The sequence below is a fragment of the Chiloscyllium plagiosum genome, unplaced genomic scaffold, assembly GCF_037043375.1.
Source record: "Chiloscyllium plagiosum isolate Xiang-an unplaced genomic scaffold, Cpla_swu_hap1 HiC_scaffold_2, whole genome shotgun sequence".
Classification (NCBI taxonomy): Eukaryota; Metazoa; Chordata; class Chondrichthyes; order Orectolobiformes; family Hemiscylliidae; genus Chiloscyllium; species Chiloscyllium plagiosum.
The window spans coordinates 88,276,828-88,297,063 of NW_028270140.1; the positions used below are offsets into that span (position 1 = coordinate 88,276,828).

A 20,236-nucleotide genomic window follows, 5' to 3' on the forward strand; every position below is an offset into this window, starting at 1 on the left:
TCCCTAAGTTTTGATTTCAGGGCCACATCTTCCTTCTCATCTAAGTCATTGGTACCGATGAGTACCACCTTGATGTCAATCTTTTACAAAGTCCAGACCAACGTAAGCAAAATTTATTCTGGAATGAAGTTTGAGCTGTGATACCACCATAGCAAAATGTTCAGGAGCACCAAGCCAAGGGTCATACATATAATTTTCCCCCAAATGTTTCCAGTCTCACACATACTGTTATAAAAAAGAAAGTAAAATGATATGGAAGATTCGTCCAAAGTCACCTCACCCTCTGGATCGTCTCAGGGTGGCAAAGACAGATATTTTAATATTTCAATTGGCTTTTTTGATCTGAGATGACATTGAGTATAGAAGTTTTAGAAGTGGACAGGAGTTAAAGTAATTTTGGAAGAAAGATTCTCAGATTAACAGCAACAAGAAAACCATATCCAATTACGTTTTAAGATAATTCAGACTGTAATCTAGTAAAATGTTGCAAAAACATTGAAATTAATGCGGTATCATTTGAAAGGTAAGATATATATCAAAAATTTAATGATGCAAATAGTTTTGCTTTCAGGTTGACAGTTGAAGTCACCTACCTACCACTGGTGTGAAAAAAAAGATTGACAACACATTAGAAAAAGCTTGTTAAAATGTTATTGAAATGCAATACATACTTTGAATTTCTGTTTTCCTTTGATTTCCCGAAGTAGTCTTGCTTTACAGTGCCACTTGTTGTATTAACTGTTATAATAGGTAATCCTTCCTGCATTGTCCATGTGTCCATGATGGATTTTATTGATGTTGGCAGTTTAATAACATCCTGACTATCTATTGCCTAGCGAAGCAGAAATCACCAATTAGCAATCAATTAATTGCCCATCTACTGCAGATAATGAGTTAAATTTTCCAGTAATTGATTGTTGAGTGACTTTTAATAAACTCATGTAACAAACTAATTCTTTTAGAACAATACCATCAAATATCACTCAGTGTGAAAGGCAGCTGCTACTGACAAGGAATATTCAACATAGGGGAAAAAAAACTTTGCCTAACTGTAATTTATTTATCAGTTAGACAATGAATAATTGTTTCTTAAAGACTATATCTTCACAAAAAACAAAAAGTATGATTTCCACTCTGTCATAAGAGTGAAACCAACTATTACAAAAACCACAAGGCTAAATAGGAGTGCTTTTAAATCTAACTTTAAAAGGCTGGTTCAGGCAGTGTAGTAAAACTGATGGAAATAGAAAAAAAACAAATGAAACTAGTCTGCTGTATACGGTAAAAGGATTTGCCACCTTGAAGGTTTTGAATCTCGAATACATCCACATGTTCCAAAAGGTTTTGACTAAAGGGCTAATATTTTTGTATGACAGCAGCTTTGAACATTATTCTTATAAGTAAATTTAAAACTGTGCCTTTCTATTGATAATGGAATTCAGAATATCAGACTTGATATGCTTGTCCTGTACTCACTATGTGGTTTCCCAGTTGAGATGATAAAATGCCAATAATAGCTTCATTGTTTGCTATTTAAGTAATTCTTAATAACAGACAAATTACTGCATTATAATAGAAGTTTTACTAGATTGAGTCAAATATTAAAAGAGGTTTTTGTATAATAAAATAATAAATTAGTTGTGTTTCTGACAAATTGCAACCCATGATGTAATAATAATCCAAACACTTCATCATGTCCTGAATTTTTTGATGATGAAAAAGATGCATTTTCTATTAGTTTCAATGAGGTTGGGACTCTCCTAAAGTGAAATAACATTTTCCTTTCAAAGTGCTGTAGAAACAAGTGTATTAATACTTGTCAAGTTGGATTTAATATTCACGATGTTCCATCTTCTTCCGTTTGCCATATGTTTTTTTTCCTGAAGTGATGCTTTCACTTTAAAGGACGTTTAGAGAAAACATTGCTTTTGGCTAAGCTTTATTCTCTTTATGGTACTGAAGGTGATATTATCATAATTTCAAATGAAATATTATTTTGTGATGGACCACTATGAGAAAAGGTCAACTATTTTATTTACATGTAATTTTAAGTGTGTACAGTATATGAACTGATAACATGGCATCTCATTCTCCTAAATCGATCATTCTCAAAAGCTGCCAGGGAAAAAAAATCAATTCCCAAGGTTTCCATTCCCATTTGAACATAGGAATGTGTAATTAGGTTACCTTCTACTCAGGTCAATGTTTCTTTGGTTCTTTTAATATAATTAGTCTGGTGATTTTTTTCCTTATGTTTCCTGGGCCATGTGTGAACTCTCCCCATTATGGTTTAGCAGACGGAAGCATAGGACTAGGATAAATGTCAACTCATCTTTCTTTTTAGAAAGCAGTTGTACCCATTGGAATAGTCTGTAATTGGGTGAAAACAAGAAGATGGGAAGAGTATTTTCTCACAATGAGGGGAAAAAGAGCTTGCAGCTATTATATTTCTAACATGATTATATTAGTGGGTGTGCAGGTGTAGCATAGAATAAGAAAGGCAAAGGGAATCCTGGCATTGATTGCAAAAGGACTGGATTACAAAAGTAAAGAAGTGTTTTACAATTATAAAAGGCATTGATGAGGCCACTCTGGAATATTGTGTCCAATTTTAGCCTTCTTACTTGAGGAAAGGTGTGCTGGCACTGGAGGCAGTTCAGAGGAAGTTCACCAGACTGATTCCAGGGATGCAAGAACTGTTGTACGAGGAGCGGTTGAATAGCTTATACTCACTGGAGTTGAGAGGAATGAAGAAGGGCCAGCAGATTGAGGTATACAAAATGCCAAAGGGGATTGATGAGGTGGATGTTGAACAGATATTCCATCTTATGGTATAGTCTAGATCATTATAGATATTGAGTAAGAGGAGGTAGATTCAAAACTGAGATGGTGAGAAACTACTTCCCTTGGAGAATTGTGAATCTGTGGAAGTCACTGCCACAGAGTGCAGTGGAGGCAGAATCAATCAACAGATTCAAGAAGGAAATAGATACATTTCATAGATTCATAGGTCCATACAGTGTGGAAGAGGCCCTTCATCCCATCCACTCTGCACCAACATAACTACCTCTAAGAGTGCGCTAATCCCAATTTCCTGCACTCATACCATATCCTTGAATGGTATGATTTTTGAAATGGTCATCCAAATTTTTTTTTAAAGATTGTATGTTTCCCAGGTTCCATCCCATGCCATGTATTCCAGTTGATGAAAAGTGGGATAAAGGACTATGGGGCGCAGGCAGGAAAGTGGAGTTGAGATCAGGATAAGATCAGCCATAATCATATTAAATATTGAAGTGGGCCTGAAGAGCTGAATTGCCTACTCCTGCTCTTAGTTCCTGTGCTCCTAGTGGAAGCTCAGCAGTAGGTGTCTAGTCTAAGTGCTTTCTCAGAAAAAGTTTATAGTGCACAGAAAGCTGTCACTGTCACGGAGATTCAGAATTTGGAGCAACAATCAAAACACGGAGCAAATAGTTCAAATACTCCATTCATACACATAGTATTCCACAGTGTCTCACGAAAGAATAGCTTCCAATAAAACAATTTAAACTCAGGCTATATTTGCAATTATCATTCCCCTCATGGTAAAGCAACTATGCAGCAGGAAAGAAACCAAAAAAAATTAAACAATATATGATTAAACAAAAAACCTCGACAATAGTACATGAATCCCCTATAAATATGGGTTAAACCCACCATCTGCAAATGATTCCACACATCATCCGCCTCAGCATTTGAATAGGAAAAGGCCTTGAGATATGACTGTAAAACAAAGGAGACTGAGTGTGAAGAAACAAAGGCAAGTATTCGGTGTGAAAACAAACAAAAAATCTTGAAACAGTTTCAACTCAAAATATGAATTTTTATTTCACACTTTAAATATACTGACTCAAATCAGGAAAAATCTTTTTTAAACTCACTGTAAGCCCTTTTGCAAACAGCTCCTCTGTCATAAAGTGGGAGATCATATCGATAACAGAGGCACCCTGTGGTTGGAAGAAGAAAAATTATTTACGGGTTTACATAATAATGATATGATATGTTACATACCTGACTACTTGCACTTATAATAAGACTTATGTAACTTTTCATAAGATCAGGTATGATTTGGCCATTATGGATTGGGAGCAGATATGTTTTGGTAAATTGGTGTTAGAGCAGTGAGATGCATTCAAAGCAAAAAGAACAATACAGCACAGGAATAGGCCCTTCAGCCCTCTGAGCCTGCACTGCCACATTTTGTCCTTCCATACTAAAACTGTCTTCACTTACAGGATCCGTATCCCACTATTCCCTTCCTATTCATGTATTCGGTCAGGAACATCTTGAATGCTGCTAATGTGTCTGCTTCCACCACCTCCTCTGGCAATGCGTTTCAGGCACTCAACATCTATTATGTTGAAGACTTGCCTCATACGTCTCTTTTAAACTTCCACCCTTGCACCTTGAACCTGTGTCCTTGAGTAGTTGACCCCTCCATCCTGGGAAAAAGCCTCACACCTTCCACTCTATCCATGCTATTCACAATCTTATATACTTCTATTGGGTTGTCCCTCAACTTCCCACATTCCGTGAAAACCAATATAGTCTATCCAACTTTTCTTCATAGCTAAAATCCCTCATACTGGGCAACATCCTTGTAAACCTTTTCTGTACTCTTTCCAAAGCATCTACATCCTTCTGGTAGTGTGGTGACTAGAACTAGATGCAATATTCTAAGTGTGGCCTAACTAAAGTTCTATAAAGCTGCAGCATAACTTTTTTATCCTTACACTCAATGCCCGCTCCAATGAAGGCAAGCATATCATAAGCCTTTTTTACTACCTTACCTACCTAACCTGCCATCTTCAGAGATCTGTGGACCTGCACACATAGATCCCTCTGTGTATCAACACTCCTAGGGTTCTACCATTCATTGCATAATTTTCACCTGTACTTCACCTTCCAAAATGCATCACCTCAGATTTGTCTGGATTAAACTCCATCTGCCATTTTTCTGCCCATGCCTCCAACTGATCTATATGCTGCTATATCCACTGACAATCCTCTTCAATATCCACAACTTCACTAATCTGCCCACAAACTTATTGATTAGGCCAGCCACAATTTACTCCAAATCACTTATACTGGCCACAAACAGCAGAGGTCCCAGCACCAAGCCCTGTGGAACACCGCTCATCACAACCCTCCATTCCGAAAAACTTCCTTCCACCGCTACCGTCTGTCTACTATGACTAAGCCATTTCTGTATCCATCTTGCCAGCTCACCCCAATACCATGTGACTTCACCTTTTGTACCAGTCTGCCATGAGGAACCTTGTCAAAGGCTTTACGGAAGTCCATGTAGACAACATTTTTTCCTCATCAATCATCTTCATCACCTCCTCAAAAAACTCAATCAAGTTAGTGAGGCACGACCTCCCCCACACAAAACCATGCCGTCTATTGTTAATAAGTTCATTTGCTTCTAAATGTTTATCGATCATATCCCTGAGAATCATTTCCAATGATTTCTCTACCACTATTGTGAGACTGAGGCCTGTAGTATCCTGAATTATCCCTGGTACCCTTCTTAAACAATGAGACAACATTGGCTATTCTCCAGTCCTCTGTCACCTCACCTGTAGTCAAAGAGGATACAAAGATGTCAGTCAATGCTCCAGAAATTTGATGTCTTGCCTCCCGCAAGAAGGAAGTGGGGAAGATACAGGGCCAACATGTTCCTATAAAGATAAAAGGTGGGTCCAATAAATCCAGCAAACCTTGCATATCAAGGGATATACAAGATTGGATAAAGAGAACAATCGAGACAGATGGTGGATACTGAGGGCTCAAAACAGCAGAAGCCCTAGGGGAGTACTGAATGTGCAAGAAGGAACTTAATGGAAATTAGAAAAGCAAAACAGGGACATGAATGGAAAATCCTAAGTTATTATACATGTATATTAAGAGTAAAAGCATAACTAGAGAAAGAGTGGAGCCCATTAAGGACCACAGAGTTAAATTGTTTGTGGTGCCAGGGGTGTAGGTAGAGATTGAAATGAATACTTTGTGCCAATATTTACTAGTGAGAGGAATGATGTGGGTACAAAAATCATGAAGAAGGACTATAATGTATATAAGAAATTAGCATTGACAGAGAGGCAGTTCTGAGTGGTTTGGCTGGTTTAAAAGTAGGTAAATCCCAGCCTGATGAAAAGTATCTCAGGCTGTTAGTGAGTCAAGGGAGGAAACAGTTGGCAACAGGAGAGGCGCCAGGGGACTGCAGGACAGCCAATGTGGTATTGTTATTCAAGAAGGGAGCAAGGGAAGAAAAAAACAGGAGACTGCAGTCCAGTCAGTCTAACTTCATTGTTGGGAAATTATTGGATGTAATTCAATAATTGTGTCTGTATCCTCTAACAATGCTCCTCAATATTCACAACTTAATTTACCATAGGCTTGCCACTTCTGTTCCCATGTTCATCATCTGATCTTTTTCACTTCTGATTTATGCATCTCAATGTGAAAACCCAATTCTCTGCCTTATTGATCGCACCAAAATCTAAGGAGGCAATGCAGAAAGACAATGACAATTCACCAGAGAAGATCCCTCTCTGAGAAGGTGCACTGTTATGCAACTCATGTTGAGCCGGTGTATGTTTTGCATGAGTCCTGTGACAGTGCAGACCCACAGCGATTGTCTTTCCTTGAGATGTTCTCCACATCAATGTGCATTCAACTCTTGCAGGGTTAGGGTTAGGGACATTAAAGTCATGAATTAGAATTGGATCATTATGCAGGATCAACCTTCAGTGGGATTAAGTACCAGTACACTGGATATCACTGGAGCTTGGTGTGTTTGACTGTCAAGGTGGGAAGATGGGGTCTTCACAGATACCTTGTGACAAAATTAAACAACAAAAAACTGCATGGCAGTCAAAACCTAGTCATGTTGACTTAATGCCACTAAAAGATGATCATGTATGATGATAATTTAAAACATTCTTACCTTTCCTCTCTATAAATGCTGACTGATCTAAAGATATCATTTGAAGATATCATTTTATCCATTGCTCTTCACAAACTCATTAGCTTCAATTTTGTATTTCAGAAATTGAAACCCAATGATTCCCAGCTGTATTGCATATTTTATTGCTTTATTATTACTTGAATTGATGTAATGTCCTATCTCTCGCCCAAGATTTCAGTCTATGAGCAGAACCTCTCAGCAGTGGATATATTCGTTGATCTCAGTAGCACACTCTCAAGCTATCAATGGTGATGAGACACATGCAAACATTGTAGAAGGCTTTTTGCTTTTGGAAGACTTCCAACATCATGGGATGATGAGGAATAAGTCTGCCTGCCAAATTGGAAGCCCTTGTAAAACATTACTCCAGCCTATTCCGCCCTCTGCATCTGAAACATGAACTATGCACCAGCATTATACCAAATAAGCACAATCCACTGTCATTTCAGAAGCTTCTGTATATTACATTGCAGAACAAAATACCAGACATGGAGGTGCTCACTCAAGCATCCACACCATATAGAGACAGTCACAACTGAGCTAAACTGGTCATGTAGCCAAAATGCCACATACTTGCTTACCAAATTAAATCTACTCTGGAGAGCCTGGGTTTGTGTACAATATCATACTAGTCAAGGAAATGTTATGTAGACACTCGAAAGAGATTTGCTATTGACTTTGAATGCAGGTTGTAGTTTGCACAGGAATGTTGCTCCTGTCACAACCAAACAAAATATGATGCAGCTTCCTTCAAAAGAAAGTGCATATCAAGGACAGGAGAAAACACAAGAAGAGGGACTCCTGAGCCACTAGTTCACCCAAAGCTTCTTTAGGTTGCAGCATCCTGTCCTATTCTCAGCTTTTAAGGGTGGATTGGCCTTAGGAGTTACCTATATATCCCCAAGAACCTGACCAAACACCTCAGGCATGATGGATATGGTTATCTTCACTTCAAAGACGAATAAGAGATTATCTGAACAGTATATCCTGATAATGTGAATATACCTGTATTTCCTCATCAAAAGCTTCAACAAGTCAATCCCTACATTTGAACTGAAACTCAATGGATCTTTTACATTTGGTGTAAAATTTACCTTAATGTATGTGGTGTCGCTAAACATTTCCCTGATTTCGTCAAATGTTTCAATATCTTCTTTCTTCATAGACAGTGAATGTGAAAAAATATTCTCCTCAGTTTGGAACACGTAGTATTTCAAATGAATTGGGTATCTATGTTTCTGAAATAAAATCAATACAGCAATAAATTCACTATACGTGAGTGATATAATAGCCTATTCCCTTTACAGCTAAGTACAATTTACCCTACTCTGAATTCTGCCTCATATACACCTTGCCCTTCCTGGATTGTTGCTGACCTTAAACAAAATAATCTAATCTCTGAATTATGGATTACATCTCTCACATCCCTATTGTTCATGCTGGGCTTTGCTTTCATACTTTTTATGTTGAATTTTTGACATGTTCATCTGATTGGATCAGGGCTTTGCCAGTAAATGGAATAGGGAAAAATAAGCTCCATTCCTTATCCACGGAGTATTTGATTACTGACACATGCATTTTAATCATCTATCATGAATCCCAATCCTAGTCTAATATTTTCTACTTCTGATTTTTAACTAAGCTAATTAATGTAATAACAATTATTTTAGTTGTAAATCCATTTCACTTATGTACCACCCTGATGTAAATTAATAACTAATCATTAAACAATCTCATAATGTTGTATTTTCTTAAGTTTTTGTAAAATGTGCTCAATATTAATGTAAAAATAAACTTTGAACATGCTAATAAAGTTAATGTTTAGGAAATAAATCTTAAAGATGTCAATTATGACACATTGCAATAAATAAGCATTTACTTATCTTTCGCTACAATAAGCTCAGTAACTTTCCCTTATAAATTTATTTTCTGAGCCAGACATCTTTACACTTGTTTTTAAACATTAATTCATGTTAAAGTCATTCTTGATGTGATGAAAAGTGTATGATTGATATAAATTAATATAATTTATTTAGAGTTTAGGTATTTTTAATTGGTGGTATGTGTATTTTGCTCTGTTCCTGAAAGAGTGTAATGGTTACATTGTCACTCTCTCTGGAATCATGATTTTAAAGCAAAGGTATTAGAGACCAGCTGATGAGGGTGCCTTCTGGAATGATAATCTGAGTTTATTTGTAATTGGAGAGTTTTACAATTGGAGAGAACAAACAATGGAATTCATTAGTTTGTTTTTGGTTTAGAAGAAACAGTTTTTTTTTGTACAGGAACTCATACATTGGAAAGCCTTTGGGGCAGTTGACTGAAAGCTGACTGGGGTCAGATATAATAACAGTTTCTCCTGGGAAAAGAATTACTTTAGAACATATAGGAAAGAAATTATCTCAATGTAAGGACTTAAAAATTCTTGAAAAGAAGAGATGGTTTAGAACCCTGAAAAGACTAATTGAAGTTAAGAAAGTTTAAGCTCAATTGCATGAATAATTAAGGAAGAGTCAATTAAGGTCTCAAGACTGAGAATTGAAAAAAACAATTAAATCAAACTTCAAGACATGATAAAAAATGGGATTCCCTCTCTCTAATATTTGAGTAACTTAGAAGTGTTGAGATTTTATTTTGCCATGTATTTTGAAATCTTTCAGATTGTGTTATACACAAATATCTTGATTTGCTCTATTTTATCTTAATTTATTTTGTATAATAAATATTTTCTTTTTTGTAAAAACCAAATCTTTAGCATTGTGTTCTTACATTTCAGTGAAAGACCAGCTCAGTAAATAGAGAAAAACAAATTATGATCTATCAAGCCAGATTTCAATCTGGGAACTCACTATTCTAGTACTAACATCAGCTAGGATCATAACACTTAATAAGTCATTAGTTTCAGATTTCAAAAGCTGGTTACTATTTTTCTTATTTTACTGTTCCCTGATGCATAAATATTCTGAGGCTCTATTCCTTATGTTAACTAACAGAAGACTTTATGTTTATATTTGTTGCCCATCCACTCGCTCAACTTGATAGGCTCCATCAGCAACCAGATGGGCCCCTTGGAATTCCCAGGCCCTGTAAGGGGAGTTTCTTGCCTCTGTGAACTGCCATCCAAAGAGGCCAACAGCTCTCCAGTACCTCCAGCAACATGGTGAGTAAAATAGTCTGCAGTAACCCTTAGCAGGAAGATTGTCACCAGAAACCTAAACACAAATAAGTGACATATGAGAGCTGGCGTCAGTCAGGGTGACCCTGACAAGGGAGGGAATGGGAGTCAATGTTAAAGACAACTGTCTGCTTTGTGGAGAATCCCTTACTGGGCACAATGTTTGAAGATAGAACCTCCTCTGGACAGCAGACATGCCTGCCAGTGTTTATTTTTGGCAGATTGCCCAAATATCATCAACCACATCAACTGCTGGTTGAATGCCAGTGACAATGGGAGAAGACCTTGATGGACCTCAATTGGCCTCCAGGCAGGAAGGCGCTGCTTTCACCATTTCCTGCCGTGAACGTAACTTGGAATGTGGGGAAGGTGACGGAATCTCCACCCAAACCTTCCCACTACATATAAGGCTCATCCCATCACCTAAACAATTCCTGACTTCCAGTTTTGCAAATTAACTCTCCGCATCCTATCTTTGTAATGCTGCTTCCAAAACCTTATTTTATAATGTTACCCCCTGTCACCTTCATTCCACCATTAGCAAATGCTCATTTACTCACAATGTTCCTTGCTGTGCTTCAAATATTTCACACTGGCATCTTCTTTGATGTTAATACTTTCACAACTTTATACAAATGTATATTGTACATACATATTACCCATTTGATTATCTTTATGCTGTGATGAACTTTGACCCAGAAGCAGTACAGTTGGAAAATTTGTAATTCTTTATAATGCCTGTTGAATCTATAATTATTTGTTTTAATAATGCTTGAAAGGGACTTGTTGGAGTTTTCTATAAAAGGATCAATTGTAATTTTCTTGCATACTTAGTAATCTTGGTCTATGTGACTTGGTTCACTTGACCTGTGAACATGAAGAAAGTTACCGAATCTGAGACCAGACACAAGTCAGAGACATGGAGGATGAAAGTGATCAGCAAATGCAGACATAAATAGAGCAGTATGCCTATCGGGAGAAGAAGCAATTCATGAAGAGAACAGTTTTTCCTAGAATCTACAATTCCTACAGTGCAGAAAGAGGCCATTCAGCCCATCAATTCTTCACGAACCTAGCTCTATTCCCATAACCCCACATTTACCATGTCTAATCCACCTAGCTTGCACACTACAGGGCAATTTACAAGGGCAATCCACCTAACCTGCACATTTTTGGACAGCGGGAGGAAACCAGAGCACTCAAGTGGAAACCCACACAGATAGTCACCCAAGGCTGGAGTTGAACCAAGGTTCCTGGTGCTGAGAGGCAGCAGTGCTAACCACTGAGCCTTATCTGATAGAAAATGAGACAGGAGTTTTCAGAGGCCCAATATAATTTAATTAAAATGAGCCTAAAATCTGAAAGCTGTGTCAGTATCTCAGAGATGCTAAAGAGCTGAGTGCTCCCTGAAGTGGCCAAATGATCCAGGATTGGTTGGTCGGTTCAAAGGAACTCTTGGAAAGCTATGCCATCAATATTAATCAATCAATTTCCTAAGGCAAACAGTTTCATGGAAATGTGCCTTAATGATGATAAACATTGCTGTGAACTTCAGAGGTGAAAGCTGCTTCTCATTGGAAAGGACTCTGACCTACCCTGCCTGAATAAAGAACAACATATTGTCGAACTCTGTAGCCACATCTCTGCAGAGATTAATGCCAATGCTTGTGGTTGTGAAATACATACCTTTGTGTTAATGGATAATTAAAAGTGAAATTTACTTTTTTATTTGAAATATTTGATCCCAGTTTACTTTAATTTACATTGATTCTGATACATGTTAAAGCAGAATTTAGTAAAAGTGATATCTTGTTGGAAATTATTTCATTTGGAGGTCATTCAATAAATTTTGCTGTTCCAATTTATGATTTCCTTACAGGAATCGTACCAATGCCAGTGCAGGTATTTAATATTTAGCATGCATTCTACTTTGTTCAAAGATGTATTAATTTTTGGCATTTCCTAATCTCTCTGGCTGAGTACAGTTTAGTATTGTATGTTTTGTACTAATGACTAGTTTAAGCATTATATTAGAAATCTGTTCACCTGATTATACATTTCTAAGCCCATGAAAATAATATTGTAGAAATAATCATGTACCTTTATAATTGGCTGGTGCAACTCTGTCCCTTTGGAATATGATGCTTACAACTTCAGAAACTGAAAATCATAGGATAATTTTACAGCTCCCAGATGTGAAAGCAAGTAACATAAGTTGCCAGCCCTCACTTCCTCATTCTCCCTCAATCTGTAGTGCATATTAAGAGGTCAGTGAGGTATCAACCTACCCATCATTCCTTCGGTCTATTGAGTCCTGAAGTGGACAATTCAGCCCATCAAGTCTGCTCTGCCATTTAATACAATCATGACTGACCTCATTTTGGACTCAACTCCACTTTCCTGCCTGCTCATCGTAACTCTTCAGCCTATTACTAATTAAAAGTATGTCTATCGCCTCCTTCATTTCTTCATCTCCATCTCCTCCATCTCTTCCATCTCTGTGCGGAGCTTCTGGAGCTGCATAACAGCCAGCCATTCTGATTGGTTGAGTTCAACTCTATGCAAATTAAGGCCATAACCAGTGTGTTCTCACAACTGGCAGGTAGATGTCACATCAGTGATGCGGTTATAAACTTCTAAGGATTCATTTAGAATGTCTGAAGCACTCCAAAGTTGCTCTATAATTGTAAGTTTAGTTTCTGTTTCAAAAACCTGCTGTGACTTTAGATTTTCAGTACCACTGTAATATTGTGTTAACCCTCACAAGTATTTGCAAATGAGATTATTAATAACCTAAAGTCTTCAAGCAACACTACCCAGAGTGGAGTAAATAACAAATGTTACAATGTTGTTAATTTGGAATTGATGGACTTTCTTACCCATTTTTTCACATGGTCTTCAGAAGAAAATTCAAGATTTTCAAAGTATGATGCAAATCCTTCATTAAGCCATAGATTATTCCACCATCTTATTGTGGCGAGGTTTCCAAACCACTTCAAACAAAACACAAGCAAAACTTATTTTATATTGATTGTCTAATCCACAAAAGTCTCTACTTCATAGGTTTGAAGAACATCTTTAACTCCATTTACAGCAAATATGTTTTCATGTCATGCAAATAAGCATCTAATTTAAAAATAACTGAAAACAAAAAATGCTGGAGATCACAGTGAGTCTCTCAGCATCCATGGAGAAAAAGCAAGCTAATGTTTTGAGTCTAGTTGATTCTAAATCATAGCCTTAATGAAGAGTCATTTAGACTCGAAATGTTAGCTTGCTTTTGCTCCTCGGATGCTGCCTGACCCATTGTGATCTCCAACATTTTTTGTTTTCAGTTCAGATTGCAGCATCTGCAGTAATTTTTTCCTACATCAAATTTTCAAGCTTGTTTTATTGATAGTACACATTTATATGCTAAACCTTTTTGTTAAGCTGTAGTACTTCTAGTGTGAGAGACATTTAATGTTATATTAATGATATGAATATCATTTTTTAACTATAACTATGAGACTATACACTATATTATGATGCTGTAGTATATGATATCTTTGGCTTCATTAATATAGGCATAGACTACAAGAGCAAAGAGGTGATGTTGAACTTGTACAAGACACTTGCAAGACCTCAGTTGGGGTATTATGCTCTCTCACTCCTCACTGGGTACAGAGGAAGAACACCAGGATGTTCCCTAGGATGGAGAAATTGAGCAAGAAGAAGAGACTGAATGGGCTTTAGAGCAGGAAATGCTGAGGTGAGGGGTAGATGATTGAGGTGCATAAGATTATGAGGGGTATGGACAGGGTGAAGGGAGCAGCTGTTCCCTTTGACTGAGGGGTCAATCATGAGGATCTATAGTTTTAGGGCAAGGGACGGGAGTTTCAGAGGGTATTTGCAAACAAAAAGCTTTCTCATTCAGCAGTGGGAATCTGGAACGCACTGCCTGGGAAGGTAGCAGAGGCCTGAAATCTTACAAACTTTAAAAAATATTTTAGATTAGATTACTTACAGTGTGGAAACAGGCCCTTCGGCCCAACAAGTCCACACCGACCCGCCGAAGCGCAACCCACCCATACCCCTACACCTAACACTGCGGGCAATTTAGCATGGCCAATTCACCTGACCTGCACATCTTTGGACTGTGGGAGGAAACCGGAGCACCCGGAGGAAACCCACGCAGACACGGGGAGAACGTGCAAACTCCACATAGTCAATCGCCTGAGTTGGGAATTGAACCCGGGTCTCTGGCACTGTGAGGCAGCAGTGCTAACCACTGTGCCACCGTGCTGCCCAGTAATTTGAATGAGAAACTTGAAATATTATAATATTCAAGGATATGGGACAAGTGCTGGAAATTGGGATTAGCGTGACTTCAGTGGTAATTATTGTGGGTGCAGATTCAATGGGCTAACGGGTCTTTTCTGTACTGTATGACTCAATAACTATGACTCTATAAGTTCCTCAGGATAATGCCTTCACCCAACCAAGTTCAACTGCTTCACCATTAATATTCCCTGCATTATAAGGTAAAGTGGGATGTTTGCAGAAAATTGCACAATGTTCAGTACCATTCGTGATTCCTCAGACACTGACGCAGTGCATGTTCAAATGCACTAAGACTTGGTCAAGTAGCAAGTAACATTTGTGCCACACAAATGTGAGGCAATGGCGATCTCCAATCTAACCACTGCCCTTGACTATCTACAGCATTACCATCACTGAATCCCCTACAGTCAATGCCTGCAGGTTACCATTTACAAGAGAGTCAACTGGATTCGCCATATAAATAGAATGGCTACAACAATAGGTCAGAAGCTAGGAATACAACAGTGAGTAACTCATCTCCTCATTCGCCAAACCCTGTCTAACATATAGGTAAAAACAATAACTGCAGATGTTGGAAACCAGATTCTCGATTAGTGGTGCTGGAAGAGCACAGCAATTCAGGCAGCATCCAACGAGCAGCGAAATAGATGTTTCGGGCAAAAGCCCTTCATCAGGAATAAAGGCAGAGAGCCTGAAGCGTAGAGAGATAAGCTAGGGGAGGGTGGGGGTGGGGAGAGAGTAGCATAGAGTACAATGGGTGAGTGGGGGAGGAGATGAAGGTGATAGGTCAGGGAGGAGAGGGTGGAGTGAATAGGTGGAAAAGGAGCTAGGCAGGTCAGACAAGTCTGGACAAGTCAAGGGGACAGTGCTGAGCTGGAAGTTTGAAACTAGGATGAGGTGGGAGAAGGGGAAATGAGGAAGCTGTTGAAGTCCACATTAATGCCCTGGGGTTGAAGTGTTCCGAGGCGGAAGATGAGGCGTTCTTCCTCCAGGCGTCTGGTGGTGAGGGAGCAGCAGTGAAGGAGGCCCAGGACCTCCATGTCCTCGGCAGAGTGGGAGGGGGAGTTGAAATGTTGGGCCACGGGGCAGTTTGGTTGATTGGTGTGGGTGTCTCGGAGATGTTCCCTAAAGCGCTCTGCTAGGAGGCGCCCAGTCTCCCCAATGTAGAGGAGACCGCATCGGGAGCAACGGATACAATAAATGATATTAGTGGATGTGCAAGTAAAACTTTGATGGATGTGGAAGGCTCCTTTAGGGCCTTGGATGGAGGTGAGGGAGGAGGTGTGGGCACAGGTTTTACAGTTCCTGCGGTGGCAGGGGAAGGTGCCAGAATGGGACGGTGAGTTGTAGGGGGGCATGGACCTGAGCAGGTAGTCACGGAGGGAACGGTCTTTGCGGAAGGCGTATCACCTTCATCTCCTCCCCCACTCACCCATTGTACTCTCTGCTACTCTCTCCCCACCCCCACCTCCCCTCGCTTATCTCTCCACGCTTCAGGCTCTCTGCCTTTATTCCTGATGAAGGGCTTTTGCCCGAAACGTCAATTTCGCTGCTCGTTGCATGCTGCCGGAATTGATGGGCTCTTCCAGCACCACTGATCCAGAACCTGTCTAACATATATACAAGGCACTAGTCAGAGGTATGATGGAATACCACTTGTCTGCTTGAGTGCAGGTCCAACAACACTCTAGAAGATTGACACTATCCAGGACAAAGCTGCCTACTTGATTGACACTACATCCGCATCCTCCATCACTAATGTTCAGTCTCAAATTCGATAGCAAAAAGCAAAGATCCTTAGACACATAGAACGTAGAACATAAAACATAGAGCAGTACTGCACAGTACTGGCCCTGTGGCCCTCGATGTTGTACCAACATTTCATCCTACCCTAAGATCAGCCTAATCTACATACCCTTCATTGTACTATCTTCCATGTGCCTATCCTAGAGCCGCTTAAATGTCCCTAATGTATCTGACTCTACTACCACCGCTGGCAGTGCATTCCATGCACCAACCACTCTCTGTGTAAAGAACTGACCTCTGATATCTCCCCTAAACAAACCCCCAACCACCTTAAAATTATACCCCTTTGTGCTAGCCATTTCCACCCTGGGAAAAGGTTTCTGGCTCTCCACTCTATCTATGCCTCTCATCATTCTGTACAGCTCTATCAAGTCACCTCTCAACCTTCTTCACTCCAATGAGAAAAGCCGTAGCTATCTCAACCTTACTTTGATTTGGAGGTGCCACTGTTGGACTGGGGTGGACAAGGTTAAACATCACACAACGCCAGGTTATAGTCCAACAGGTTTATTTGGAATCACTAGCTTTCGAAGCGCTGTTTCTTCAATAGGTGGTTGTGCCACTTAAGCTTCCACATCTTTCCTATAACGAGATGACCAGAACTGAACACAATATTCTATAGAGATCTACAGAGCTGCAGCATAACCTCGTGGTTCTTAAACTCACTCCCTCTGCTAATGAAAGCCAACACACCATATGCCTTCCTAACAATCCTAGTAACCTGGGTGGCAACTTTGAGGGATCTATGGACATGGACCCCAAGATACCTCTGTTCCTCCACACTGTCAAGTATCCTGCTTTTAACACTGTATTCTGCATTCAAACTGACCTTCCAAAATTGAATCACCACACCTTTCCAGGTTGAACTCTACCTGCCACTTATCAGCCCAGTTCTGCATCCTGTCAATGTCCCATTGCAACCTTCAACAACCCTCCACACTATCCACCATTCCAACAACCTTCATGTCATCGGCAAACTTACTAACCCATCCTTCTACTTCCTCTTCCAGGTCATTTATAAAAATCACAAAGAGCAGAGGTCCCACAACCAATCCCTGCAGAACACCATTGGTCACCAAGCTCCAGGTGACCAATCTACTACCCATCTACTACCACCTTCTGTTTTCTAGGTTCCAGTCAGTTCTGTATCCAGACAGCCAGATTTCCCTGTATCCCGTGCCTCCTTACTTTTTGAATGAGCCAACTTTGGGGAATCTTATCAAACACCTTGCTAAATCCATGTACACCACATCTGCTGCTCTACCTTCATCAATGTGTTTTGTCAGATCCTCAAAGAATTTAATAAACTTTATAAGACATGACCTCCCCTCACAAAGCCTTGCTGACTCTCTCTAACCAAGCTATGGTTTTCCAAGTAATCATAAATCCTGTCTCTCCAAATCCTCTCCAATAATTTGCCCACCACAGATGTAAGACTGATGGTCTGTATTTTCCAGGATTATCTCTATTCCCTTTCTTGAACAAGGGAATAACATTGGCCACCCTCCAATCATCTGGAAGTACTCCAGTGGACAGTGAGGATGCAAAGATCATTGCCAAAGGTGCAGCAATCTCTTCCCATCGCTTCCTGTAGCAACCTTGGGTATATCCTGTTTGGCCCAGGAGACTTATCTATTCTTAAGTTTTTCAAAATTTTCATCACATCCTCCTTCTTAACATCAATCTGGTCGAGCGTATCAATCTGTTTCCTGCTGTCCTCACAAATATCAAGGTCCTTCTCAGTAGTGAATACTGAAGCAAAGTATTCATTAAAACCCTACCTCCTCCGACTCCAGGCGCAAGTTTCCTCCACTATCCCTGATCGGCCCTACCCTCACTCTGGCCATCTCTTGTTCCTCACATAAATGTAGAATGGCTTAGGGTTTTCCTTAATCCTACCCACTAAGACTTTTTCATGCTCCCTTCTAGTTCTCCTAAGTCAATTCTTCAGTTCCTTCCTGTCTACCTTGTAACCCTCTAGAGTCTTGTCTAACCCTTGCCTCTTGAACCTTAAGTAAGCTTCCTTCTTCCTCATGACTAGTTGCTCCACATCCCTTATCACCAAAGGTTATTTCAACCTACTATCCCTTCCTTATTTTAGTGGGACAAACCTGTCCACCACTATCAGTAAGTGCTCCCTAAACAACCTCCACATTTCTGTCGTGCATTTCTCTGAGAGCATCTGTTCCCAATCTGGGCACCCGAATTCCGGCCAAATAGCATTGCAATTCCCTCTCCCCCAATTAAATACTTTCCCATACCATCTGCTCCTGTTCTTCTCCATGAGTAGATTAAAGGTCAGGGAGTTGTGATCACTATCACCGAAATTCTCTCCCACTGAGAGATCTGACACCTGGCAAGGTTCATTGCTAAGCACCAAATCCAATATGGCCTCCCCTCTTGTCAGCCTATCTAATATTTAGTTAGGAACCCTTCCTGGATACATCTGACAAAAACTGCTCCAACCAAACTATTTGAACTAAGGATGTTCCAACCAATATGAGGAAAGTTAAAGTCACCCATGACAACAACCCTGTTACTTCTGCACCATTACAAAATCTGCCTCCTAACCTGCTCCTCCATGTCTCTGTTGCTATTGGAGGGGAAAGGGCGTTTGTAGAAAACTTCCAATAACATGACTGCTCCTTTCCTGTTTCTGACTTCCACCCATACTGACTCAGTGAACAAACCCTCCTCGACGACCTCCCTTTCTGAAGCTGCGTTACTATTCCTGATTAGCAATCCATGACTACTTCCACCTATAAAGGCATATGCTGCCAATACATGGGAATCCCACCACTTGCAAGGTCCCCTTTGAGATACTCACCATCCTGACTTGGAAATATGTTGCCACTTCTTCCCTGTCACTGGGTCAAAATCGTGGAAATCCCCCTGCAACAGCATGGTGCATCTACTTACATCATGTGAATTGCAGTAGTTCAAGAAGATAGCTTAAGGGCAACTAGGGACCAGCTACAAATGCTGGTCAGCCAACAATGCCCGTGACCAATGAGGGAACACAGAAAAAAAGTGTTATTCCTAAATTGTGTTCAGTACTTTAGTGGAGCCACCAACAATGGATGATAGTTACAGATTCATACAGTACAGGAAAGGCCTTTCAAGTCTATACAGTCAGTCTTCTCTCAGAGGATTGTGAATTTGTGAAATTATTTACTGCAGAGAATTGAAGAGACTCTTTGTTAAGTATATTCAGCTTTGAAATAGACAGATTTTTCATCAGTAGGGGAATCATGGGTTATGGGGAAAGTGAAATTGAAGATTATCAGATCAGCCATAATCATTGAATGTTGAAGCAGACGAGATGGGCTAAATGGCCTCCTTCTGCTGCTACACCTTATGCTCTTATGGTGTTTCATGCCTCTGGAAAAATACTTAATGCCCTGGTGCACACCACTTCTCATATTACAAGTCATGAATGACACCTCACTTTATGATGGTGCACAGAGAGTGCTCATGTAGCACAGCAGTAGTTTCCTTGGGATGGCATGGTGGTGCAGTGGTTAGCACTGCTACCTCACAGTGATAGGGACCCAGGTTTGATTCCAGCCTTGGGCGATTGTTTGTGTGGAGTTTGCATATTCTCCCCTGTGTCTGCGTGAGTTTCCTCTGGGTGTTCGGTTTCCTCCCATAATCCAAAAATGCGCAGGTTAAATTGGCCATAGTACTCAGGAATGTGTCATTTAGGTGGATTAGTCACGGGTAAATGTCGGGGAATTGGTCTGGATGGGTAAGTCGCGGAGGGTCAATGTGGACTTGTTGGGCCAAATGGCCTGTTTCCATACTGTAGGAATTCTATGTTCGAACATCAACATTTAGGACATGACTCTGAGGAATGAAAAGCTCACTGCCACTTTGCAGTCAGGTATCTGGAAGTTCTGGTAGAGAGAAGAACAGTCCCT

At 39.9% G+C, this 20,236-nt stretch overlaps 1 protein-coding gene across 1 annotated transcript in view; it reads right to left on the bottom strand.

Annotated features, from left to right (window-relative positions):
* LOC122560501 (aminopeptidase Q-like) overlaps positions 1-20,236 on the bottom strand; it is a 157,694-nt gene that overhangs the window by 87,064 nt on the left and 50,394 nt on the right. The window contains exons 6-10 of the mRNA XM_043711168.2: positions 13,067-13,180; positions 8,107-8,250; positions 3,921-3,986; positions 3,697-3,762; positions 672-832 (exon numbers count right to left, since the gene is read on the bottom strand). Coding sequence (XP_043567103.2) covers positions 672-832; positions 3,697-3,762; positions 3,921-3,986; positions 8,107-8,250; positions 13,067-13,180 — 551 coding nt within the window. The remainder of the gene's footprint in view (positions 1-671; positions 833-3,696; positions 3,763-3,920; positions 3,987-8,106; positions 8,251-13,066; positions 13,181-20,236) is intronic.